The 27,139-nt window shown below is 56.4% G+C and overlaps 1 protein-coding gene across 1 annotated transcript in view; it reads left to right on the forward strand.

The window, feature by feature from the left end:
- The window catches only part of LOC133347993 (ciliary rootlet coiled-coil protein 2-like), a 37,222-nt gene extending 10,980 nt beyond the window's left edge, over positions 1-26,242 (forward strand). Inside the window, 15 exon segments of the mRNA XM_061560782.1 lie at positions 6,561-6,629; positions 9,567-9,656; positions 10,932-11,044; positions 11,870-12,584; positions 12,587-12,817; positions 13,478-13,612; positions 17,071-18,513; positions 20,096-20,243; positions 20,775-20,892; positions 21,373-21,532; positions 22,287-22,400; positions 23,301-23,387; positions 24,303-24,441; positions 24,594-24,682; positions 25,346-26,242. Coding sequence (XP_061416766.1) covers positions 6,561-6,629; positions 9,567-9,656; positions 10,932-11,044; positions 11,870-12,584; positions 12,587-12,817; positions 13,478-13,612; positions 17,071-18,513; positions 20,096-20,243; positions 20,775-20,892; positions 21,373-21,532; positions 22,287-22,400; positions 23,301-23,387; positions 24,303-24,441; positions 24,594-24,682; positions 25,346-25,414 — 3,720 coding nt within the window. The 3' untranslated portion in view covers positions 25,415-26,242.
- Positions 26,243-27,139: the final 897 nt, after the last annotated feature.

Consider the following 27,139-nt stretch of genomic DNA (forward strand, 5'->3'; position numbering starts at 1 on the left):
TACAATTAGGTCCATTTTACTTTGGAACATTGAGTCAAAAAATAATGTCCGTTTTGTTATGTAACAAGAGAGTACTGTATTGTTTTTAGTCTTATCGGACCATCGGCTCTCCAGACCAATATTAACCTCCAGCAGTGTTTGTTTAAGCAAGCTGTAGGCCGGTTTCAACCTTCTGGGCCTCATCAGCCGAGCGAGGCTAATTAAACCCATGCCATTGGCTTACCAAACATTATTCCATCCCCACGCTTGGGCCCTGTCAGCGCACAGGTTCTGCATTCCACACAAATCCACTGCTGGATGAGGGCATCTCAACGCTGTTGCTGTTCGTGAAGGTTACCGGACCGTACTTCGCCACGCTGGTCTGAGCGGCTTGGGGAAGGGGGCAGCACAGACATCGGCGCGTAGAGAGAGGCCCTCCACTAGAGGAGAGCTGTAGAGAGCCCCTGCAGAGGGCATCTTGGCCTACTTCTCCACACGTGACCTGCTGATCGACTACCTGTGGTGAACCAATGTATACCTCTGAGTGCACAGCGGCGGGGATAAAGGGAACTAGTGATGTGTGGGTTGCGAGTCCCGGAGCGCCACGGTAACATCGCAGGAGCATAGAAGTACAGTACAATGATAGACGTCGCCACATTGCCTTCTGCCTGTCGCGTGCAGCGTTACGGGCAGCAAAATCAACGAGGCCAGAAGACGAATTAACGAGAGGGCATTTTCACGGCGTTGGCTCCGAGCCCTGGGGAACAGGGGGGGGCGGACAGGGGGTCAGTCAGCAAAGGTGGGGGGGGGGGGGGGGCGACAGGCGTCGTGCCACACACGGGTTAATGGGGCTGGCGCTCCGGAGCGCTGCGAGCGAGCTGGCACCCTCGTGTTGGGATTGCGCGCGAGGGCACCGCCCGCAACCTCCACCCCCCCCTCCTCCTCCGCCGTCCTCTCGTGCGGCCACGGCGCCCGCGGTTGTGCGCTGCTGGGGACATAGAGACCGTGGCAGGCCGAGAGAGAGCGGGAGCCGTACCAACCTGTGAGTGACGGACGTCTGCGCGGGTACGTCCTCGCACTGGTCCGTGTTGTTGTTTGTGAAGCCGTTCCTTCTTTGCTGTGTTGTTTTGCTGTGCTCTGTTTGTCTCTACAAGATATTGTGTGTATATAATGTGTGTCCAGTATATATATGTGTATATACCCGCTCATTGGGATGCGGTAGCGTCGTGCTTAGCGCAGTGCGCTGCAATGCCCGTGAGCCGAGTTTTGATCCCCTCTCGCGCTTAACATCGCTGACATCAATGCAGACAGGCATCGACATGGCTCAGGGAGACATTCATTCACCAGTGGATTGACAAAGGGAAAAAAGATATTATCGTTATTCAAATTATATTGCTGGTGATAGCTTAATTGCAGCATCGCAGAACCATGAGAGATAGTGAGGCCTTCATCCAGCAGTGGATAATCATGGCTGACGACGATGACGGAGATGTAATCATCATTGGCCATCCTAGGAGTGCGGGCCACACGTATTTCTCTCGCTTCCACCACCACTGCCACCACCACCACTGCCACCACAACCAGCACCGCCACTGCCACCACAACCACGACCACCACCGCTGCCACCACCACCGACCACCACCGCCGCCACCACCGCCGCTACCTCCGCCACCATCACCACCACCACCACTATCACCCCCACTGCCACCACCACCCCCACTGCCACCACTACCCCTGCCACCAATTCCGCCACCACCGCTGCTACCAACACCACCACCACAATCAGCACCGCCACTGCCACCACCAGCACTGCCACTGCCGCCACTGCTGCCACCACCACCGCCACCGTACGCCACTGCCACCACCGCCACCACCACTTGTCACACCGCGTCTCGAGTGCCACGGGGGTAGAGTTACGGGCGGCGCTGTCGTCGGCCCCGGCAATTAAATCTCTCTATTTCTGGAGGGCACCCCCAGGGCGCTAGTCGTGCAGGTCGCGCCGAGCGAGAGGGTTGGCGAGCCATCGAGGGAGCGGGCGAGTGGCTTGCGTTGACGAGAGAGCAAGGGGGCGGATCGGCGGACGATAGGGCCAGCGGGCGAGTGGGTGATGTGAGGTGAGATGGCACGTGGGTGAAAGGGAGAGTTGGGTCGACAAAGAGTGCCTGGGTGAATGGGTGAGGGATAGGGCAGTTGGTGGGTGAGGGAAGGAGAGGGCACGTGGGTGGGTGAGGTGACAAGTGGGGGGGTGATTGGGCAGGTGAGCGTGTCGGGAGACGAGCTGGTGACAGACCACTCTCCTCTCCTCATTTCTCCTCCCGTCTGTCATCTCCGTTTGCTCTCCCCTGCTCTCTCTTCGCTCTCCTCGCTCTCTCTGCACACAGATCCGCACTCGGGCTTTATTTACCACTCCTCTTTGAAGGCTTAGTTCGGTTATAATTTGCATTATACGTCCGCTTAATTCTGTTGATGTTTGTAACTGACGATCGCAGGTTTCAGAGAGTTGAGAAGCGCGGATGCTGCAGTGTGTGAGCACGTCTAAGCCTGCGATTAATTTGAAATGTAATCTCAACCTCTTAGAGTTTCATATATTTCCTTGTATGTAAAGACTTAGGCATTAGAGCATTGGACCCGCTTTATGATGCCTCCCTTATGAAAAGACATTTTTCTTTGCAAAGGTTTTACTCAATGTATTATTTTGTCAAACACAAGCGTTAATGCTGTGTGCTTGCTAGATCAAACAAAGGCAATTTGATCAGTGTACTTGTTAATTTATCATTAATTAAAAAAATAGAAGCTGGCCTAAAACTTGCGATTATTAATCTTACATTGCTATATTTTGCCATACCGGAGTTATTCATGAATTTGAAAGTGTTGGGAATTGTTAAATTTAAGAAAAGTTATCTTGCATTATCGAGTTGCACGTTAGCATATATGTAATGATAATATAATGCGAAAGCCAGACTAAAATATTACTGACAACACGTTTCTCCGAATGCTCCACACTTTGTACTTAGGCATCAACCCATCGCTAATAAATAACATAATCATTTACGACCCTTTGTCAGTCCGCCATTGGATATGGGGGGTGGGGGTAGGGAGGTGTTGTTTGACCATACGTTACCACGCTGGTCAATGAACGTTGGTGAAAGGTGGATGCCCAGGTCCGGTTGAGCCGCGGCTGGCTGGGTACGGCGCCCGGCTCGTCGCGTTCACGGTGCAGTGCGCCTACCGCCGGGCGGGCACCGCTCTCACCACGCATGAACCGACTGCTCTTCAGTGAATCGCATCGGAGCTAAATCGCACCCACAGCAAGTGAACCTCTCGCAGCCAGCGAGATACCACGTGCGATACACGTGTGTATATATTAATAGGTTGTGCGTAAAACACGTGTTTATTTTAGATGCACGACGGGCAGGTTACAGACTCGGGCATTGGGGGTGCAGCAGCCTGAGGCCAGGCGCCAAGCGGGAGACCTCGAGCCAGGCGGGTCTCGGAGAGGAACCGAACGGATGTGAAGCTGTGGTGGTCGTCGTTGGCACGAGCCGTGATGACCTCTTGACCTTGATTTTGACGGTTTGACGGCAACACGTGACCCTTTGGCGATCTGCGATGCCCCTTAAATGGCGGTCATCGTGAGCGAGTGGCCTCAGATGGCCACCTGCTCATGATGCTGGGACGATCAGGTTGCTCAACCGACTTAAATCGTAATCGACCACTCTTTGTGTGGTCGATTAATTGGGCTTCTGAAATAATATCCCGACTCCTCGTGGGACGCGGTCGGCGATGCCATCGGCATCGCCAAGCCCCGTCCCTCACTTCCCGTCCAGCTGCACACGCGTGGGTACAAAGGCGAGGTTGTTTTTGTTATTACTTCTCGCTGCGAATTTTCTCGCTATCCCGATTCGTCGAGCAACCGAGATCGAGATGAGTAAAGCGGTGGCTCGAGTCGTGGGGCAGCAGCCCCCAACTCTCTCTCGAGCGGCGGGTCCCATCGGAGCGCCACCGCCGCCGCCCCGGGAATCCGCCGCGCTCTCTCGCTCTCTATAATTAACGGGCACGCGGCGAGGCGGTCGACGGGACGCGCCGTCCCTCCCTCCCTCCCTCCCCCCTCGCCCCCTCCGTGGTCGTTGCAGCCGGGCGGGCGATGGCACTGAATGCGGCGCTTTTATTTTAGTTTTGCGTAAAACCCTCGGGGACAACGGCTGGCGGTGACGTGAAAGGCACTCGCTGAAAATACGTGACAAACCGCCACACCTCGATCGTGCCTGACGTCCGCGCGCGCGCGTGCGTGTGTTTATATTTATGTTTTATTTAATCGGATGAGGCGGTGCGCGCTTGGTCCTTCTTTGGAGGATGCGCTCGCGGCGCTGCCTCTGGCCGTCTTGCTCGTCCGTACGGATCTTCAGAGTCGCGACGCTGCTTCGTGAGTGTGACGGTGGTGATGAAGTTTATGTTGGCAGTGTTTTTAGCTCTCTCAGGAGGAGTGGTGAGTTGTGACCAACAACTACAACAGCAGCAGCAGCAGCAATTTAAACACAGCGTTGTGCAAAGTAGTTGTGCTTTATAACGAAAAGTTGTTGCATGCGGTTGTCAGTTTTCGCGAATGAGTGCCGTATCTTCGGATTATGACGTGTCCTTATCTCCTGTGTTTTAAAGCAAAGATTTCTATAATGTGGTTAGGTGTGTCTGACCACATTTGTACCATTTTATTGACACCGGGCACAAGATTACGGCGGTGGTCTCCTTACTTTCCAGAGCGTCTCTGTAATCTCGAGACGATACGCCAACCCTTTCGTGTTCCTTTATCAGGGAGGCGCAGTGCGCAGTACCGTTGGTCACTGAAATGCATTTTTTTTCCAACTAACCTTTGAGCGTGAATAATTCTGCACCGGTGTAACGCGTCAGCAGACAAGTTGGCCATTGTTTGCCCCGGTGTTGTGGTTCTCTCCAAAGCACCAATGTTCACCCGAATCGGGTTTTAACATTTATTTTTATGACTCAGACAATATCTTCTCATTCTTAGAATTTTATCAAGTCAGCTCAGAGTTAACTGGATTTTGTTATCCATTAGTCCTTGAGACATTTACTATTAGCCCAGCGTTTACTGTAAGTGTTTGTTATTATGTGAAGAAAGTTGAGTTTTATTCGTGGGAAGTGAAACTAAAAATCTACTGGCAGTGATGCGAAATCAAAATTGTCGACTCCAGTAAACGACCTCGCAGGTTCATGAACGCCACTTCAGAATCAGAATACTTATTACTTCAGCTGGAGGAATCCGATAAGCTATGCAGCTCTCTCTCTTTTTTGTTTTACAAACGGCCTTTCATGAAGGTGAATGGCACCGCCACGCACATTACCAGGCACCTGTTGTGGGACTCTAACCGTCAACTCGTGTGCCGCGTGGCTCGGTGGCAATTCACCGCGGTTGCCATCGGTGGTGACCTGTTTCGATGCGAATCGCTCGCGTAGGTCGCGTGCGAGCTTGTCGATAAGCGTGGCGTCGTGCCCTCTTGTTCCGTTCATACCGGCCGCTAGGGCTGTGCGGTTTTTTTCTCTTCGTGAAACGTTTCGCTGTCCTTGATTCAAGCTGCTGCCCTCGTCACAGCTGAGAGCTGCGCGGCTGTCAGGGGGATAGAGGAGTGCGCGCTGCATCTCTCCTGACAGGGTCGGCTGGAAACAAGGTGGCTCGTGCCCTCCGTGACCTGGCTGCGAATATTGCTCTGTGTCTGTCTTGCAGTCCAGACTGTCTGTGTGTCTGATCTGTGACTGTCCTTGCAGTCCAGACTGTCTGTGTGTCTGTGCTGTGTCTGTCTTGCAGTCCAGACTGTCTGTGTGTCTGTGCTGTGTCTGTCTTGCAGTCCAGACTGTCTGTGTGTCTGATCTGTGACTGTCTTGCAGTCCACACCATCTGTGTGTCTGTGCTGTGTCTGTCTTGCAGTCCAGACTGTCTGTGTGTCTGATCTGTGTCTGTCTTGTTGTCCAGACCGTCTGTGTGTCTGATCTGTGTCTCTCTTGCAGTCCAGACCGTCTGTGTGTCTGATCTGAGTCTGTCTTGCAGTCCAGACTGTCTGTGTGTCTGATCTGAGTCTGTCTTGTTGTCCAGACCGTCTGTGTGTCTGATCTGTGTCTCTCTTGCAGTCCAGACCGTCTGTGTGTCTGATCTGAGTCTGTCTTGCAGTCCAGACTGTCTGTGTGTCTGCGCTGTGTCTGTCTTGCAGTCCACACCATCTGTGTGTCTGATCTGTGTCTGTCTTGCTCTGCGACTGCATTTCTGACTTTCTCATCCTCTGTGTATGATTATCTCTCTCTCTCTGTGTCTGTCCGTCTATCTCCATCTGCCCTCCCTGTCTGTGTGTTTCTACACCTGTCTGTGTATCCGTCCGTGTCTATCTGTGTGTCCGTCATTCTGCGTGTCCGTCTTCCGTCTTCCTGTCTGTGTGTCTGTCTACCTGTAGTACCATCTACTTGTCGGTCTACGCGTGTGTATCTGTCTGCCTGTGTGCATGTGTGTGTGTGCGCGTGTGTGTGTGCGCGTGCTCACCCATCTGTGTGTCTGTCTGCGTTTGTCCACGTGTCTGCAGTGGAGGAAGTTCTGGTTTGTGCTCACGCCCGGCGCACTCAAGTTCTACCGCGACACTCCCAGCGAAGAGGTGAGAGTCTGCGAGGCTGCGGTGCCGCCGACACGTTTGCTCAGCGCTCCTTGACTTAAAGCTTTCGTGACTGCAGGAATTCATATTCTTTAGGTCTTTCGGTAAAGTCACGTAGATAGGTAAAACATTTTTTTTCTAAAGTTTCATCGTAAAATGAATTTAACACGTGACCAATATTATCCATAGTAGAGTTTTATTTGGGTTAGATGGTGTAAATATAAATGTGTCTTTGAACATGCCACCACCCGGCACCGCCAATTAGTGAGGTTTGTCACGTAAACAGAACGTGTCAAAACGAGTTGGCATGTTTTGTTTGCGTAACAAACCTTCCCAATGGTGAGTAAAGTGAATTATTTTGTGACGAAACATGAAAATGAGTGTGCGCGCGTATGTGAAGATATCCATGCTGATGTTTAAGGGAATTATTGTGCTCAATTCTAATTGTGAGCATTGTTTACATTCATAGAATGTCTATAGGCATAGAGTGATTTCATTAAATGGCTTTACCCTTTCTGGCATAAATACAGGAGGTGGTAAGATGTTCAAACCACACATGCTGGTGGTAAAAAATAAAAACAAATATGCTTTGATAATGTTCGCACCGTCTTCAAACTGTTTGGCTGACACCAGAGACAGCCTCGTGTATGACTTTGTCACGCCGGTGTTCTAGACCAGAAGCCGCCAAAAGGCAAACAGTTCAAGGACAATGCAACCACCACAGCATTAGTAGCACGGATTAAGCAGTTTTAATGTAAGTTTATAGCTGTAGTAATAATAATAACGATCAAGATGCTTTCACAATGTTCATTGTGATGCATTTGAACCCGAATCAAGACTGATCAGACCCAGCTTACCACAATGAAACAAAAATCGTGAAGGTGTGTTATTAGAGGTGTGTGCAACTTATTTCAAACGAGACTGTCGAACCGGTGATTACATCGGTCAGTCTGACATCAAAGTAAAGTTAGGGGCTGAACTCGTTTCCTGAAATCCGCCAGTAAATCTGTCTGTGACCCTTGGTACGAATCCAAAATAGCAGCTTGCGTAACGGAGTAGGCGAGAGGACGGGGGTGCTGGGTGGATGGCACGGACGACCGATTTTATTTATGTGCGCGTGAGTGGCGAGGATTGGCGCCAATAACGGTGAAACCCCTGCTGACAGCGAGGCCTTGACGGGGCACGCGCAGCCACCACCTACCGTGGCGACGCTCTCTCCACGGCCCCGTGTCAAACTGCGCCTTGCTGCTTCTAGTGCGGCGGTCGGCGAGCCAGCGCTAACGAAACCGGAGACCCGAGTTCGATTGCCCTGTCTGAATTGGTCCTGGGCCTCCCCTAGGTCGACTCGGGCCTCCAGTATGAGTGCCTGGTGCCGATGTATAAACATCGGCCGGGCAGTGGTGCTGGCCACCCACCCCCTCGTGTGTTGTGCCGACCTTCATAGGTGCTGCTCGCTAACAGCACTTGCCCCAACAGTCTGTTAATGCTACACGGGGGGATCGTTGCTCTATTGCAGTTTGTAGGGGTAGTGTCTCCCCCAGCATGTGACGGGGCTGCCTAGCCCACCTGGCAGAGACAGGCAAAGCCTCCTGAGACACTGGGACTTTGGGACGCAATCCTGGAGGTCCCTTCCTCTCACCACGTCCCACTTGAAACTTGGCAGTCCCGGTTTTTGCGAAACCTGGAAGGTTGAGTTGGATTCCCACTGGCAGCGTTTACCGGACTGAGCCAGCACCAACTGGGCCCATGTGGGCCGTTTTTTTATTGTTGTGGGCCGCGTGGCTCCATTTCATAGTAGCTTGGGATAGGATAGCCTACCCCAATCGTAGATCAAACCTTGTCCATATGTTAATTAAACATTAATTTGTTAAGTAAACATTACAATTGCCTCCATACACTGATGGAGAGCAAAGAGCAGAGCCTCGCTAGAGCAGATGAAGAATGGCCTGGCACAAAGACATGTCACGCTGATCTCTCGAGACAATGAAGACAGAAACACTCACGCCCTGACACCCTGAGACACCCTGAGACACGAAGACAGTGAGACCCTCACGCCCTGACACCCTGATATCTTGAGACAGTCGGCGTGACGCTGACACCCCGAGACCCTGTCTTCTGCTCGTCACTGCGGGCAAGTAGTGAGCTCATGAGAAGTCTATTTATAAAGCGTCTCTCTGCATGAGGATGCTCAGGGCCACATCCATCGTGCCCGTAGGCGTCACAGACCTCAAAATACCCAGGGCGCTTTGTTTCTGTGTGTGTGCTCGGTGTTGTATGTGCACGCACACAGGCACACTCAATTATGTGCGCACGTGCCAGTGAGCGCGTGTATGTGTGTGATCCGTGATTGGGTTTCCGTGAGTAATAATCTCACGTCGGATTTCAACAGCCGCATACCGTAGTGCACACAAGATGTACTGCATCAGGTTACATAACACTCAAGTCGTATTCTACACTATTGATTTATATCTCTCATTTTATTTAACACCATGGCAGAATTGGTTTATTTTGAGGATTCCTGCCTGCCACAGGAATGTGGAAATTCCACATTTCGATGAAGGTGGGGGGGGGGGGGGGGGATGGACATCTGTGAACAAAGAGCTTTATAGCTCATTGGATTCCTCAAGTATGTAGACATCTTTAGATTCTGATTCGGGTTCCTTGCTTCCTCTCACGTTCCTGATTCTATCATTGCGATTCTTTTTTGCTGACCACTGCCCACCCAATCGGATGTGTGTTTATACATTTGTACACAAACATTATCATCATCATCATCCATGATCTATACACTGCTGGAAGAATTCCCCCCCCCCCTCACCGCCACCATGTCTCATGGGCCTGTCATGCCAGTGTTGTTCTCTCTCGGCCATGTGTGTGCGTGTGTGCACTCTGAGGTCCTGTTCTCTCTGACCGGTGTGCCTCGTGTCTCTGCTGCTGCAGAGGGACCACGCGGAGGGCGTTGTGGAACTCTCCCCACACTGCACGATCGCCGACTTCCAAGTGCAGCGCAACTTCGGCTTCCAGATCAAGGTACGACGCAGCCCGCCGAGGCCTGCCCTGCACGGCGCACTGCGGCATTGACACGTCCATCTGTCCACGTGTCTCACCATTCCGCTCACCAGGGTGGGCATCCATCTGTCCACGTGTCTCACCATTCCGCTCACCAGGGTGGGCATCCATCTGTCCACGTGTCTCACCATTCCGCTCACCAGGGTGGGCATCCATCTGTCCACGTGTCTCACCATTCCGCTCACCAGGGTGGGCATCCATCTGTCCACGTGTCTCACCATTCCGCTCACCAGGGTGGGCATCCATCTGTCCACGTGTCTCACCATTCCGCTCACCAGGGTGGGCATCCATCTGTCCACGTGTCTGTTCACCTGTCTGCGTTTGCCTGTCGTTCCAATCATCTGTCCGTCCGTTCGTCTGCACCTTCTCCTGCCTGTACGCTCTCCTGCCTGTACGTTCTCGCTGCCTGTACACTCTGCTGCCTGTATGCTCTCATCCTGTCTGTACGTTCTCCTGCCTGTACGTTCTTCTGCCTGTACGTTCTGCTGCCTGTACGTTCTTCTGCCTGTATACTCTCCTGCCTGTACGCTCTCATCCTGTCTGTATGTTCTTCTGCCTGTACATTCTGCTGCCTGTACGTTCTTCTGCCTGTACACTCTGCTGCCTGTACGTTCTAGCTGCCTGTACGCTCTGCCTCCTGTACGCTCTGCTGCCTGTACACTCTGCTGCCTGTACGTTCTGCTGCCTGTACGCTCTGCTGTCTGTACACTCTGCTGCCCGTACACTCTGCTGCCTGTACACTCTGCTGCCTGTACACTCTGCTGCCTGTACACTCTGCTGCCTGTATGCTCTCATCCTGTCTGTACGTTCTGCTGCCTGTACGTTCTCGCTGCCTGTATACTCTCCTGCCTGTACGTTCTGCTGCCTGTACGTTCTGCTGCCTGTACGCTCTGCTGCCTGTAGGCTCTCATCCTGTCTGTACGTTCTGCTGCCTGTACGTTCTGCTGCCTGTATGCTCTCATCCTGCCTGTACGTTCTGCTGCCTGTACGTTCTGCTGCCCTGTACGTTCTGTTGCCTGTACGCTCTCATCCTGCCTGTACGTTCTGCTGCCTGTACGTTCTCCTGTCGTATTGTTCTAGCTACGTAATCGCGTGCGAGCGGCTGAACTCAGGATCCGAGCCCAGAATCTCGGCGGTGGCGCCCTCAGCGCTGCTGGCTACCTCCACACACGAGCGGGTTTTAACAATAAAAAAAATGCAAAATAAAATCAAACGTACACTTTTCTGTTGACGCAGACCAAGTACGCGGTGCACACGCTGGCTGCCGTGACGCCCGGCATTCGCAAGAGCTGGATGGAAGCAATCAGTCAGAGTCCTGGGCTGGGTGGATCTGCCCAGGACAAGATGAGGTAAGAGGCCGCCGGCTGCTTTCACGGCGGCCTACTTGACGAATAAAGTCGAGTCAGATCGAGCCCCTCTCCTCCTCCTTTCCGCGTGGTCAACGTCGACTGGGCACGCAACGACGCATCGATTCCCAAATTTCCGACTGTCCTCGCGCTAACGACGCGCGCGTCAGATGGTGCGTGCGGCAATCGATTTGCTTTCAAGGCGTACACTTTGTGTGGGGTGGAGCGGTGGTGAAGTGGATGGCGAACTGCTTTGTGTGAACCCGGAGACCCGAATTTGATTCACAGCCATTCATGGTGCAGTGTGCTAAATCACTGTGCCACTGCTCTACCACGTATGTATGCGCGTTATCGCATTTCTCAAGGACACCCCTCATTTGGGCATGGATTACACGGTGGCTATGAAATGTTAACTGCCTCGCCTGGTATACAGGAGGTCGTGGGTTAGATCCCGACCCTGACGCCTGCTCTATATTTGGAGTTTGCGTGTCTCTCTCGCCCTGGTCGCGTGGACTTTTCTCCACGTACACCGTTTTTTCCCTCTACAATTAGAAGCATGCGTTTAATGTATTTAGCTGCGAGAAATTTCCACATGATAAGCCACATCGTTGAGCTGTAATTTGTGATAGCCAGGTCACTTCTGAAAACAGCTACATAGCTCAGTGAGCCTTAACTGCTACATTTTTATATTTTTTCCAGAATTTTTGCTTTGCTTCTGCTGCCATTGCAGCTCACCCAGCCGCCCTAGAGCCGCACACAGCTCACCCTCCCTCCCTCCCTCCCCTCCCTCCTCCACTCCCTCCTCTCCACTCCCTCCCTCCCGTGCAGCTCGCCAGACAAGTCGTGGCCGGGCCGCTCGCCGTCATCGTCGTCGTCCCGGGACCGCCCGGTCTCATCGGCCAGCGTTGAAACCAGGGAGCCGCCCCCCGACCAGGCAAGGAGCCGGCCCAAGGCACGGCTGCGCGAAGTCCGAGCCAAGACCATGGACTGCTCCGAGTTCCAGGCGGTGCACCAGGCGCTGGTTCGCTCGCAGCGAGGGGGAGGTGGAGTCGCCCACCACACCGTGCGGTCGTCAGCGCTGCCGCCCGTGAGGATCGACCAATCGGGCCGCTCCGAAGACGGCGGCGGCGCCGGCGGCGTCCCCGGCAACGGCACTTACAAGACGTACTTCCAGACGAGCCACGCGGCCGCCCAGGCGGGGCCCTGCACGGGGCAGGAGGCTCCTCGCAACGCCGCCGCCGCCCCCGCGGCCTCCGACAGGTTCCAGCCCCGCGCGGTCGCGTCGAGGCCCGCGGAGCCCGAGGCCCGCCCCGCGGTCGCGACTCCGCAGGGCCAGAAACCTCCGCACGTCTGCTCCACCCCGACCCGCGAGGCCGGGGGCGTCGCCAACTCGGGCTTCGCGCGCTGCGCGCTCAACCCGTCCGACGGGAAGGCCCGCGCGGTCCTCGCCACGTCCGTGTCGCAGACGCGGCTGCTGCCGGACAAGCAGGGCCCCGACCCGAGCTGGGGCCCCGTCGGACAGGGGCCAGCGTCGCGGGCGAAGAGGCGGACGGCCCGGGGGCCGGCGGGGGGCGGCGGCGGCCCGGGGGCCGGGAGGGGGAGGCCGCGGGGGCCGCGGTGCCGCGGGCGCCGCTCAGCCGCGACGAAATCGAGCAGCGGTGGCGGCAGGTGGAGAAGACGCCGGTGCGGGAGGAGAAGCAGATCCCCATCGCCACCATCAAGCCCACGGCCTCCTCCATGAGCCCCGAGAGTATGGTGGAGCTTCTGCAGAAGGAGGTGCGTGGAGGCGGCGGGGGAGAGGGTGGTGCCCGGTGGTGAAGGTGCCGCGCTGGTGATGGTGCTGGTGCCGGCCCTTACTCTCCTCCCTTCACTCCAATCCTTTCAATTTCAAAAAGAGGGGAGATGACGGGAGAGGTAGAGACACGAGATGCAGACGAGATGAGAGAAGAGAGCTACAGACGAGACGGGTGGAGTGAAATGAGAGAAATATAATAAGAGACGGAGATGGTTAGAGAGACAAACGAGGGAGGTTGAGGCTCTGTGAGTTTACTTTGTTTCTCATTATTCGGCATTGAATTTGAGTTGATATTTATTTGTGGGTCACTCTCATCATTTTTGTTCAGGAATCTGGGGTCACTTGAGCCCCTTGGGACCGTTAGTGTTTCATTCGTTTGCTGAGGCCTAGCGCCACCACTGGGCACGCCGGCTTGACGAGAGGGGAGTGGAAAAGGGGGGTGCCGTCCAACTGGGCCCCCCAGGTCAGGGCGTGTGTGTGTGTGTGCGTGTCGCCGTGTATCTGCAAGTGTACGTGCGTGCGTGTTCCTCTGCTTACGTGCGCGTGCCTGCCTCTGTGTGTGCGTGCGCGTGTGTGCGCGTGTGTGCGTGTTTGTTCCTCTGCGTGCTTGCGTGTGCCTGCGTGCTGTCGCCCGGCTGCAGGTGGAGGAGTTGCGCTGGCAGTTGGAGCACGTGCAGCAGGATCTGCGGAGCTCGCGGGGAGAGAACTCGGCGCTGTTGGCGCGGCTGCGTGCGCTCGAGCAGTCCGAGTACTCGCCGGCCGGATTCGTCTCCCAGGTGATGCGGCGGCGCGGTCGCCACGGCAACGCGGAGAGGGCGCCGCGCCCCCCGAAGGGGTGTCCTGGCGGAGGACGGTGGCGGGGGGCGGGGGAAAAATGAATAACGTAACCAAGTGGGGGGGTGGGGTGGTTTAGTTTGTAACGTCGCTACGGTCGAGAATCCGGTGGGATCGTGTCAAAGGGCTCTGCCGCAGCCGCTCTTGTCATCCCCCCCCCTTCCCCCCCCCCCGTTTGCAATGGTACGCTCCTGGTGGGGCCTCACTTGTGTGGCTGCGTGTGATCCGTGAGCGGGGCTGCAGCCGTTCTCCGATGTGCTTTTTGGGTTCGTCCTGAAGAAGCTCTCCCAGCGCGCGCAGCGAAACGTCGGACACCGTGCCGAACAAGGCACGGCACGGCCCGAATAGCACATCACAGAGCCACGCGGCACAACGGCGACAACGCTCTACGCAGGAGGCTGTACCACTTTTTAAATGGGGGCGGGGGGGTGTAGTGGCTGGGAGGCAGCGCCATGCGTCTGGTCCCCCCCCACTGCTTCCACGTGAGTGGTAGAATCTGCACGGGCAGCTCAAGGACAGACGTCGCTCTTGATGGACAAGGCGGTGAGGCGGGAGATACGCCAACATTTGGCTGCTGTTGCCATGCAACAGGCGACGGCAGAAACAACGAGGTCGCCTCCGCCGGTCCCCTCTCCGTGCGGTGGTGCGCTGGCCCATCAGGGGGCCCTGAGCAGAAATAATTTTGGAATCCTCGTGAGATGACGGAAGAGATGTAGACGAGAGATACGGATGTCGTGAGATGAGATGGAGGGAGATGGAGAGAACATAGACACGAGAGAGTGCAACTGGCTTTCTGTTTGAATTATGTTGTTATGTTCATTAGGATTATGAATTTGAGCGGATGTTTTGTTCACCCATCATTTTGTGTTTTCGTGAATTCCGAAGCTTCGTGAGCTGCTTGGGATTCTAAGCTTTTGCCCGGTTTGCTAGTGGCCAGCGCGGCTAGGGGCTCGGAGCGCGACCCGTTATTACGACGTCGCCCTGGACGACAGCCTCACGTAGGGCACCTGGCGACGGAGGAATTTTCTGCACCCGTGGTCATCGCTTTCGTAGCGAGCGATTGAGATTTATTTTTTTATGTTTACCCCCCCGCCCCCCCCGCCCTACCCGAGCGTGAATTCATCTCACGGGGGAGCAATTGATGATTCCGCAAATTTATCTTCAAGCAGATGGCACCGCGATCTTCTTTGCTTCCCTCATAAAGGAGCATGTGCCCCGTAATTACGTTACCGCTGCATGCAGCTCACGCTTGCGTGATGGCCATGGTTGGAGCCGAGTGTTTGGTTGGGGTGAGGCTTTAGCGAGCGATATTATTCATAATTAATAATACAGGTTTTTGGGTTTTAGTCACATAAACACTCACCAGCGAAATGTCGTGCTCAAAATGTAAATGTTGTGGGTTTCCTCTCCGACACGCCGGTGTGCTGAAGTAGTCACCAATTGGCACATTTTGTTTACGTGACGAACCTTGCTAATTAGCTTTGCCAGGTGGTGATGATGGTTTAACAACACATTGACAGATACTGGAAATTCATGCAAAAGACAACGCAAACCAAACATTTCAGAAATTATATTTACATAAACAATAAATATGACGGGGTGGGTATAGATATTTTATAGTGATCTGTATCTTTGTCAGGCACAAGGCTGTATCGACCTTTAAAAATGCGTCACGTATAAACAACGAATGCTTTTATCTCTGAACGTGCCCAGCGGTTGATTTGTCAATCTTCAGCTTTGACATTCAGAAATGTGGATCGTGGCTTTAAACGCTTCTCAAGCCCGTGTCGGTGGGCTTTAAAGTAGCGCAGACAAACGTCTCTTTCATAATAACGTCTCTTTAATGTTTAAAATGCAAACCTTTACGTGGCTCCCGTGGTTTGTTCGCAGCCTTTCGTTAGATCGTAAGGCACGGAAATTATTTGCAGGGATGCAAAATGTATCCGCAGGGATGTTACATCCGTCGCAGGGTGACCGTGTGGTCAGCAAGCGGTGACACCGCCCGGTGCTCGCGCGTTCGGCGATTGATTTAAAAAAAAAATCATGAATGTTTGATGGTCATTCAAGAACCCAGAATACAAAGTATATTTCAAAAAGGGGGGAAAAAAATCCAGCAGATAACGTGTAACGAACTCGGCGCAATACGCCCGCACAAACGAGGGATTGACCGGAGGCATCCGGGCTCGCTGCCCTCCCCGCGGTAGGGGGTAAGGATCAGTAGTGGCGCAATCGCCGATCGTTGAAGAGGTTTTTCCCGGTTCTAATTCAGCGGCCGCCCTCGTTATTGCTGCTGATGTAAAAATACCGCCGACGCCGTCTGTTTCACAGTGCTCGTCAAAGATTCCCCCGTCACGTCATTCGCAAAGGGCGTCAGCCATTGTGCTCTGACGACATTTTCCAAATAAGACTTTTTCTTTTTTACAAATTTCACCGCAAATTACTCAACTGGGATTCTACACAGCAATGGATCACCACCTACTGCAAACAAAGTAGCAGGGACCTCCTGAAAAAGAGTCATGAGGCTCAGCGAGGCTTTCCTGGGTAAATGAGCGTAAATATATATATATATATAAAGGTGTTGACGTGATCTCTGATCACTCTATGCACGTGTGGCCTGCGCGCAATAGGCCGGCGGTTCGCACCGTACGTAGCCAACGGCGCTGATCTGAGCAGCCCCCCGTGATTATAGAGTCAATGGCATCAGTCCGGTCGCCAGTAACCGGACAAGATAAAGTCGTAGCTCGACTGTCACGTGACAATCCCACAGCAGAGTGTGTAGGAAAGTGTGCCCCCTACTGCTTGAAGGTTAAATAGGTCACTTGAAGGATATTTTAAGAAAATCCTGTGACGAACGTCCTGTTGCAACCATTCTCCGACGCGCAGGAGGGCACTGTCTTGTGAGATTTTCAAATGGGTTTTTTGTCTCATCACATGACACCGAGAGTGCACCGAGTATGGAATGGGGAAACAAGTCCATGAAATATCAACAAAGGTTGTTGCTGTTATTCATGAGGCAATGAGGTCCCCCCCCCCCCGTGAAACAAGGATAGTGATGTGGAGCAGCTTCGTCACCACCACCACCATCATCACTATCATTAACATCTGTATATAAATAAGTGTCAACCGGCACCAGGAGGAACGTGGGAAAAGCCATTTTGCTGATTTGTTGACATTTGACAATTGCTCAAAAACGTACAAATATCTTGCCATCGCTATGGTAGGAGACAATCGAACTCTTCCTTTGCTTTCATTTATGGGAGCACACCGAAGGTCCCCCTCCCAACCCCCCCCCCCCCGTTTGATCTGGAATAATAACATTGGAGCTGCTTGATCACTAACACGTTCCCTTCATTAACAGAAACATTCACTAACCCCCTCCCCCAATATGATTCTTCTCAAGTACAACATCGGCGTCGCGGCAGCCGATTACCAAAGCCGGAGGAGCGGCGGCAAGGAAGACCTCTTAGAGCACGGCGCACGGCCACGGAGAAGCCTCACGGGCGCGCAAATCCATCACGGCCACGAGGAGCCGGCCGCCGCCAGCGACGACGACGACGACGAACGCTGCGTCCGGGCGCCGGGCTCCCGTCCGCGCAAGGCCGAAGCGCGGCTGAGGGAGACCGAGGAGGCCCTGGTGCACAAGACGAAGGCCTGCCTCGAGCTGGAGGAGGCCGCGTCCTCGGCGCAAGAGCGCCACCGGCTGGAGGCGCGCCGGCTGCAGCTGCGGCTCGACGACGCCGAGGAGCGGCTGGCGAGCGCCGTCCGGGACCTGGCGGCCGCGGACGCGGAGCGGCGGCGCGCGGACGCGGCGCTCGCGGACGCGGAGCGGAGCCGGCGGGAGGCGGCCGAGGCCGCGGCCAAGGAGGCGGCCGCTCGCCAGCAGCTCGAAGCGGAAGAGCGGCGCCGCACGGAGCTCGAGGAGCGGTGCCTGCGGTTGCAGACGGAGGTCGGCCGCCTGGAGAGCGAGAAGGAGAGCGTCTCGCAGAAGGAGGCCGAAGCGGCGAGGAGCCTGGAGCGGAAACTCGCGCGGAGCGAAGCCTCGGCGCTGGCGCTGTCGCGGCAGCTGCGGGCAGCCGAGGAGGACAACGAGACGCTGCGGTCGCAGCAGGAGACGCTCGAGCGGGAGCTGCAGGGCGTGCGCCGCTCAGATGCCGCCCCGGCGGGGCCCGAGGAGAGGCCCATCGTGCAGATCGACGGGCAGCCCATGGAGTGGCTGGACAAGGAGATCGAGCTGCAGGACCTGGCGGCGCGCCACCGGGCGGAGCTCCGCGACACGAAGGCCTCCTTCCACAAGGAGGCGGAGCGGCTCCGGGCGGAGGCGCGCCGTGCCGAGGAGGCGCTGAGGGCGCGGGCGCTGGAAAGCGTGCAGGAGATGGACTCGCTCACCGTGTGCATGGAGGCCATGCAGCGCAAGCACCAGGAGGAGCTGCGCCAGCGGGAGGACGGCTTCCGCGAGGAGCTGTCGCGTCGTGACCGCCGCCTCCAGGAGCTGTCCCGCGAGGCCTCCGATCGTCACCGGCAGGAGGTGGCGGCCCTGACGGGGGATGCTCGTGCGAGGGAGCGGCGGTTTGGCTCCGCGCTCGAAGCGCTGCTCCGGCAGCTGCCCGGCTGGGAAGAGAACGGCCCGGTCGAGCTTCGAGCCGGCCGCCCGTCGACGGACGAAACGGCGGCGGGTGACGGCGGCGATCTGGAAAGCGCCCACCTCGTCGAGCTCCTGGCCGAGAAAGTGGAGGAGACGCTGCGGGAATTCGGGGTGGCGAAGAGGGAGCTGGAGCTCCTGCGGCCTCAGGGAGACCCGGCGGCCCTCAGGGACGCGTTCCAGCGTGACCTTGAGGAAGTCAAGGTCGTGTGGCCTCTCCTGCCAGTCGCTGTAGTGTGTAGTGCCGCCGCCCCCATGTGATTGCGGTTTGCCTTCGTCCGCATTGCAACTCCATCCATTGCTGTGTGATGTGATTTTGATTGTTTTTGTGGTGTTTTTTTCTCCCCCCGCCGCCGGTTTTTCATCTCTCTCTCTCTTGCGACTCCCTTTTTTGGCGACAATCACAACACGCCTTCCGCGTTTTCGCTTCCCTCGTTTCAACTGCCGTTTCGTTATCTTCGTGTGGCTTCAATCATTTTTCACAGTGGCTTTTTCATTTCAAAGGAGGATGAACATAAATCGATCGTTTGTTTTTTGTGAGCCTGCCGATTGCGTCTCCGGTCAACGTGGCTGCATTCTCGGTTTGCTGATATTCGCCTGTGTTCATCACTAGGCCCGAGCGAAGCCTTTTTTGCAATCGGCGCTGGGTTTATTTTCTCATGAAACGTTCCACGTCGGTGCCCCCACGGTTCGTGTTTCCAGCTCTGCTTCATTTGCCTCCGTTTAACTACTGGGCATCTATCAAAAGAGAACTTGATAGCTCATTGCATTCCTCCAGTATAAATAAATATTCTGATTCTGATATTCTGATTCTGAAGTACAAATTTGAACCGTTACAAGCTGCACATGCCTGGTTATTGCTAAACGCGTTCCGCCTGACGTTAGTAGAAGCGCCGAGATTGGGATCTTGTTATTGTACTCGTGTGTCTACGCGTGTGTACACGTGTACACGTGTGTACGCGCGCACCCCAGGTGATGCGCGGCGCGTTGGTCCAGCACCGTTCCCCGTCACACGGGACGATCGTTTACCGATGACGAGGCACGTGCAGCGGCTACCCCGACTTTATTAACATAACGGAGAAGGCTCGTTAGCGTGGGGAGCGGGACCGTGGTGGGCCGTGAGAAATTATTCGCCAGAAGGGGAGTTTGAGAAACCCCGTTTCGTGTTGCAGTGCGTAATTCTGATTTTAGATCTCACGCGACACAATCACAAGGGGCCGCTGGTGTTTGCTGTGCGCTGTGGCGATTGGCTGACAGGCGCGGCCCGGCCCCTCAAAAACTCTTCGATTGCAAATGGGCGAGTCGCTCTCTTTTAAGAGCAGTGGCCACGTTGACAGGTGTATGCGCGTGAATGTGTGTGCGCGCTCGTGTACGTGAGTGTGTGCGTGCATGTGTGTGTGAGTGCGCGTGTGTGAGTGCGTGTGTGTGTGTGTGCGTGCGTGTGTGTGTGCGCCTGTGTGTGAGTGTGCGTGTGAGTGTGTGTGTGTGTGAGTGTGTGTGTCAGTGTGCTGCCTGGTCGTCGTGAAACCCCCACGTCAAGTGAATGACAATACTCACCAGGGGTGAGCGGCTCGCGGTGGCCTCAGCCTGATTCTACGTTAATCAAATAAAAAAAAAAATATCAGCAACACACTGAGACCGGATTCAACAGGGGGAGGACCCCGTTGCAACTGAAATTCGAACTCCCCGCGACAGCGCGACCGCGGGCGCGTCGCGACGTCGGCGGTCTGACGGTGACACCCCCCCCTCCCCCCCCCCCCCTCCTCGGTGTTTCGCTTGTCCACAGGCGACGTGCGAGCGCGGCCTCGCTGCCATGGAGGAGTCCCACCAGCGAAGCATGGAGGACCTGCAGCGCAAGCACCAGCACGACATGCAGCTGCTGCGCCAGCAGTCCGAGCAACTGCTGGCCGAGGAGACGGCCGCCACCATCGCCGGTGAGTCGCGGCGCCGGCACGGCGAGGAGCCGGAAGGGGGGGGGGGGAGCACAGTTAGAGTCGCCACCCTTTCTGGTGTTCCCAGGATCGTCCTCGTTTTGAAGTGGCCGTCCTGGGAAATCGGTCACTTTGAAAGTTCCCAGCGCCGCTAGAGGCTCCCCGCCTGGCTGGGGCAGCGAGCCCAATCCGCCCCTCTTCACCAAAACCTGCCGCGTTGATCTCGCACTTTTGCTGGCAGGATTTATGCTCTGCGCTCGGCGCTTTGAAATAGAAACATAAAAAAATCAAAGTTCCCAGCACTGCCGCTGCTGCTAACGCCGATAATCCACGGTGGTCCTCATGGCGGAGGCGCAGTCCGTTTTGTCCACTGCGGCGCTCGTTACGCCGGAGGTGTGTTGTTGGCGGCGGCGACGATCGTGACGGACGTTCGACGTCGCCCTCCCGCTGTCGCCCTCCCGCTGTCGCCCTCCCGCTGTCGCCCTCCCGCTGTCGCCCTCCCGCTGTCGCCCTCCCGCTGTCGCCCGAGCGCAGCGCTGGAGGCGATGAAGAGCGCGCACCGCGACGAGTTCGAGCGCGAGCTGGAGAAGGCGCTCAAGTCGCGGCACGGCACCGGCAGCCAGGACGCGGAGCTCATCCGCAAGCAGCACGAGTGAGCGGCGCACTCGCACCGTCACAACCGCACCGTCACACAATCGCACCGTCACAACCGCCCTGCTCAAGCAACCGCACCATCACACAACCGCACCGCTCGCACGAACACAACCACCAGTGATGCTGCTCGCCTCTCCCCCACCACCCTCTTCTTTGTCGTGCCACCCTTGATAGGTCCCGTCCCGACATCATTTTCTCCAACAGCCTGTGAAAAGGCTACTTGTGTGTGTCGGGTTCGATTCCCACTCACGGCAACCAGCCAGTGGCGATTATCTGAACCTGTCCAGTGCCTCCTCTAAGTTTACTCAGCCTAAAATGAGCACCTGGTGCGGTGCGTAAATATCAGCACTAGGTGAGGCAAAGGCGTGGTGCTGGCCACCCACCCCCTCGTGTGCCCTGCCAGCCCTCATAGGTGCTCGCTAACAGCACTTGCCCCGACAGTCTGTTGAGGCGACACGGGTGGTGTTTGTGTGCGCAGGGAGGAGCTGGCCTCTATCCAGCGGGAGCTGGGCGTGCTCTCGGAGCAGTACTCACAGAAGTGCCTCGAGAACTCGCACCTGAGCCAGGCGCTGGACGCCGAGAGGCAGGCGCTGCAGCAGTGCCAGCGCGAGAACGAGGAGCTCAACACTCGTTGCCAGGTGGGGGCCCCCCTCACCCCCCCTCCCCTTCCTCACCCCCCCTCCCCACCCCCCTCCCCTTCCCCACCCCCTTCCCCACCCTCCCTCCCCACCCCCCTTCCCTTCCCCACCCCCTTCCCCACCCTCCCTCCCCACCCCCCTTCCCCACCCCCTTCCCCACCCCCCCTCCCCTTCCCCACCCCCCCTCCCCTTCCAGATCCCCTCCCCTTCCCCACCCCCCCTCCCCACCCCCTCCCCTTCCCCACCCCCCTCCCCACCCTCTCCCCTTCCCCGCCCCCCCTCCCCTTCCACGCCCCCCCTCCCCTTCCCCACCCCCTCCCCTTCCCCACCCCCCCTCCCCACCCCCTCCCCTTCCCCACCCCCCTCCCCACCCTCTCCCCTTCCCCACCCCCCCTCCCCTTCCGCACCCCCTCCCCTTCCCCACCCCCCTCCCCACCCTCTCCCCTTCCCCGCCCCCCCTCCCCTTCCCCACCCCCCCTCGAGCAAAACGAGATTGGAATCGCGACGAGGATGGGGGCGTCCATAGCGAAGGCTCTCATCAGCACGCTTGTCGCGCCGATACTGGGACTGGCGAAGTGGTGCCGACGATCGTGGTGGACGTAGAGTGGACGTTGAGTGGACGTCGGGTAGACGTCGGGTAGACGTCGGGTAGACGTCGGGCACGGCGGTTCGTTGTTTTCGCGAGCGTTGAGCGGGACGCTTCGCCGCTCTTCCCCCCCCGCCCCCCCCCCCCCCGACCGGTGTCGCCGACCAGGAGCTGAACAAGCGCCTGGCGACGGAGCTGATGCGGATCCGCAGCATCATGACGGGAGACAGCAACGGCGCCGTGCCCTCGCTGGCACCCGGCAAGGACACCTACGAGCTGGAGGTGAGCTAGTGGGCGAGTGGGTGAGCGAGCGGTTGGGTAAGTGGGTGAGCGAGTGAGCTCACCTCCTGGTTGCCCGCCCGCCCGCTGCTCACCCTCGCCAAACCTCCGAGCCCGTGGTTGTCGCGGTTCTCACCACGCCGAGCGTGATGAAAGCCCCACAGTGCAGAGTGTCCCATGGGTCGGGGGGCCGGGGTGGCCGAACGTATCCGCGGGGTAGTACGTACGTGTGTGTGTACGTACGTTGAACTTCTTTAGCACCGTACGTAGCGAACTAAAGAAATGTCGTTTTCAATCTAGATGATTTAAAAGTGCATAGCTCCAGTAGCTTCCTAATATTGGTAGGAAGAGCGTTCCAGACGGCCGCAGAAACGCATCTGAAAGCGCGACGATGCGCTAACCAATGTCTTCGTTCGATGGATGAGCCAAAATCTGCTTCGAGGATGACCAAAGTTCGTGTGATGGTCCCTTGGCGAGATCAACATGGTAACCCATGGTACCATGGTAACCTATGGTGGCTCAGATCAGCATGGTACCATGGTAACCCATGGTAACCCATGGTGGCTCAGTGAGCCCTGTTGAGGTGACAGGACCTGTATAAAACGATGGTAATGATGACGATGGTGGTGATACTGCTGCAGATGATGATGATGATGACGACGACTAAAGTCAGATAAGCCGAAGTCGGGGTGGTTGATGGAATGGTTTTGTTTAATGGATGAGGAGCACAATGTTACTATAATTCACCGACGTCACCATCGCTAACAAACACTGTCTTGAACAGTGACAGATTATGATCACAATAATAATTATAATAATCTTACCGCTCTTTATTTACCCAGGAAAATCCTGAAACACTGTTTTGTTTAGCGTACCCACAGCGCAACTGTCTTGCGCCCACAGGTCATGCTGAGGGTCAAGGACTCTGAAATCCAGTACTTCAAGCAGGAGATCAACGCCCTCAAGGAGGAGCTGCAGTCGGCGCTGAGGGTGAGCGCACGACTTGGTTGTGAAGTAGACCACAACACCTGCTCTGGCTCGTGTTGTGCTCGTACACCTTGTGGGGACTCATTTCTTCATTGCGATTAACTTTCTTTTGTCGTTTGTGCCTTTTTGTTTTGGTGCCATTTATTAATTTGGTCATTCATTGTTTATTTTGCTTGGTAGTCGAAGGGTTTTCATTTGCTCGGTGAGAGTGTGTGTGTGGTGGGCTTCTTTCGTGCCGTACGAAGCCAACCGCATATATGGGATTTGGTCCTTATATAATTAATGTACAGCGTTATAATAATAATGAAAGTATTATTACTACCCTGGCTGCTTGTCTCATCCTCACATCGTCACTCTGGCCTCACACCCCACCACTCGCACCTCCGATTAGAACGGTTGGCTACGTACGGCGCGAAAGAAGTTCAACACAAGTACGTGCGTAAACCACCTCTGATTTCCTCTGCCCGTCAACGGCTCACGACGAGGCCGCTGGAACTTCTCCCCATGCCTTCCCCTCTCTCTCTGGTCACGGCAATCGCTTCCCTGTAGACCCACGTCCATACCTCGTGAGTCCACCTGTCACACCGTCGACCCGCCTGTCGCGCGGTCGACCCACCACTTGCGCCTTCCTCGTGACAGTGCGAGGCCGCCGATGGGAGGAGACACGTGGTGGTCCTCCATTCTTCTTGCACTTGCAAGCCGGCGACGTCTCCCTCTCTATCTTTGGCACCGGAACCCTCTGCTGCCTCAGCCTTTCTGCTCTCATTCTGTGGATTTTCTCGTCTCGACATTTTTACGATTTCTTCTCGGGTCATTCCGGCTCCCCCCAACGTCTCTCCTTCAATCCTCTCGCTCTCCCCGTCTCCCCTGAGCGCCGCTCGCGGCTGAACAACCCACACTGGCCCATCCCGCCCGCAGGACAAGAAATACGCGACGGACAAGTACAAGGACATCTACACGGAGCTGAGCATCTCGCGCGCCAAGGCCGACCTGGACGTGACGCGGCTCCGCGAGCAGCTGCAGACCATCAGCCAGGGCGAGGAGCGTGCCGGATACGGTGGGTGGTGCCTCGGTCTGCGCCCCGCACCAGGACACCCACGGGGGGGGGGGGGGGGGGGGGGGGGGCGAGAACGCCGTGCGTGGGACCGTTCCCGCGAGCGCTGATTGTCTCGTGACGGGGCTTCCCCCCACCGCTTTTGCCGCGTGCAGACATCCTCAAGTCGAAGAGCATCCCGGACTTTTTCAAGACGCAGACGACCTCCAGCTGCAAGCGAACGGTGCGGAACCTCCGCTCCAAGGTACGTGCGGATCGAACAAAAGTAACAGCCAGCGCCTCCGGAACGCTAGTTTGTTAGATGATGCTGGATCATCACAAGTCATACAAGTAGTCGAACACAAGTATGTTGAATTGCTTCTTACGAAATGTGAGCTTGCATCTAGGTGATGATAACATGTTGTTGGAGGCACGAGTTGGTGGTGCACAGCTCTGGTCCAGCACCGTGAATCGTGGAGATTTTGGAAATGACCAAATTCACTCGGCTGCCAGATGGGTAGCAGATGGCAGTGGAGCAAATAGGTACTGGAATCCCTCTGTGCAGAGCTTTTGAGTGTTATTCCTTCACGTGTAGGTTAGGATTAGGCTACTCCGATGTCACACCACGTGCAAAACACTCGTCAATGGAACTGGTCAAACATACCAAAGCAGGACCCTCCTGAAATGTAGTCTTGAGTCTCAAGTTGTTTGGGATAAATAACCGGAATTCACATTGCTCCTTCATCATCTTGATTAGCCTACCAACATTGGTGCAACCTGATTGGTCCATCTTGATAAGCCCATCCCGATCGGCGGACCCTCATTAGCGCTTTCTATTTGGAGTCTCCTGATTGGCCCATGTGGGCTGGCGCGTCTTGTCCGTCGCTGCCTTGACCCGCCGCCCGTTTGCTGCCCCTTCCTCCCGTAGAGTCTGAGGGAGGGCCTCTCGACGCAGGAGCAGAAGCAGCTGTTTGACGAAGCCGAGGTGCAGCAGTGAGGCGGGCCGGGGGGGGGGGGGGGGTGCGGCTCCCGTTCTCTCTGCACCCTCGCTGGCGATTGGCGGGCCCACAGCTGCGAAGGGACGTGGCTACAGACGATCAACACCCCCCCTTCCTTCCCCCGCGGCGCGGGATAGCAACCCCTGCCGCCGCACCAGCCACGGCTCCGGAAGCGCCCATCGCCTCGTCCCTTCGCCGAGATAGTTTTGACGCACGGTGAACGCGGCCGCCGCTCTCGACCGCTCCCTCCGCTCCGCCTGCGGCTGGCCAGGAAGAGCGCCGTCTCGGCCGGGCCTGCTGCGACGGAGGTGCCGGCAGGCCCGGTTTGCCGGCTCCCTGCTGCGTGGGCCCGGCGGTGGCGGTGTGCGAGCGAGGCGCTGCCGACGGTCCTTGCCATCGCGGTGTGCGCGAGGCTGTCGGGCCGACGTGGGGTTTCGGGCGCCGAGGCGCGGTCTGCCACTTGGGTGAATCCGCGCCGACGGAGCGATCCGGTGAACGGCAGCCTGCGTCCGCGCGTTTAGCACGGACGAAGCCCTCGCGCACGGGGGCATTGAAATGTAGGTGACCAACACAGACCCGAGCTTGCATTCAGTTTGTTACTTATTGGTGTCGTCCGTGTGTTATCAATATTTGACAGGTCAGTGTCAGACGTACAGGCGGTGACCCTGTTGGCAACAACGGAATAAACGCCCCCCCCCCCTCACCCTGCGCGATCACCGCGCAGGGTGAGATGGGATGTGAGAGGGGCGCTTCGGCGAGACGCGTTCACACCCGACAAGGTCCACTGCCGGTCACGAAACGCTCGCGCAGCCGCATGGGGGGGGGGGGGGGGGGGGTTGGGCAATGCGGGGGGCACGTGGGGTGGGGGGTGCCACGAGATGAGTGTCAAGAGTCGTCGGGGTGAGCGGGCCGGGCAGGGTACAGCTTCACGAGTTGGTAGCCGGGGGAGCCTCCTACCCCCCGGCGCTCATTGCGCACTGTGGAGCAGTCCGCGCAGAGACGCCGCGGCGGTGACGGGACATGTCCCACTCGGTACCCGTTGCCGGGGTTTGCGCCGCGCGCGAGCGAGCAGGCGACCTTGCACGCCAGACGGTTGTCCGGAGCTCCGTAGACGCCAGGGATGAGTTCTCTGTCTCGAGTGCGCACGAATTGGACGGGGGCTGGGAACGTTCTGCACGCAACACGGGTGCTCGTGTGACGTGCACGCAAGGCACGATGGGAGCCGTGCAATCCCCACTCTGTTTCAACGAGCACCGCTGCGCGTCGTCCTTCGTGCGCGTGCCAGTCGGGCTGGCACGACGGTGCGGAGTCGAGCTCGGTGGGGCCCACGACAGGCTTAGATAGCACTCGCCGCCAATGTGTCGGCCAATTATCGGGAATCAAACTCAGGTCGCTGGGTTCGTAGTGCATTGTGCTAACCATGACAACACGCGCACGATACGGAGCACCTGTGACTTGTCGTCTGATACGAGGCGTCCTAAAACACTGTTGTGCTTGTGTTGTGACCTTTTGCAAAGATGGCACAATTTGTCCACCCTGTATTAATATTTGCGTTTAAAAAAAAACGGGTGGTGGCATTCACAAAGGGAAAGGTTTCAGTTTCCAAATGAACAGCTTCTGCTGGTTCGGGAAAGTTTATTTTGCTGCAATGTGTTTATATTAAATATTATATAAATTAAGAGTCACTTATCTTTTGTAACACATAAATTTGTACGTGTCATTCG

The sequence above is a fragment of the Lethenteron reissneri genome, chromosome 3 (assembly GCF_015708825.2).
Source record: "Lethenteron reissneri isolate LAM-NWPU_2019-01 chromosome 3, ASM1570882v1, whole genome shotgun sequence".
NCBI classification, from domain to species: Eukaryota; Metazoa; Chordata; class Hyperoartia; order Petromyzontiformes; family Petromyzontidae; genus Lethenteron; species Lethenteron reissneri.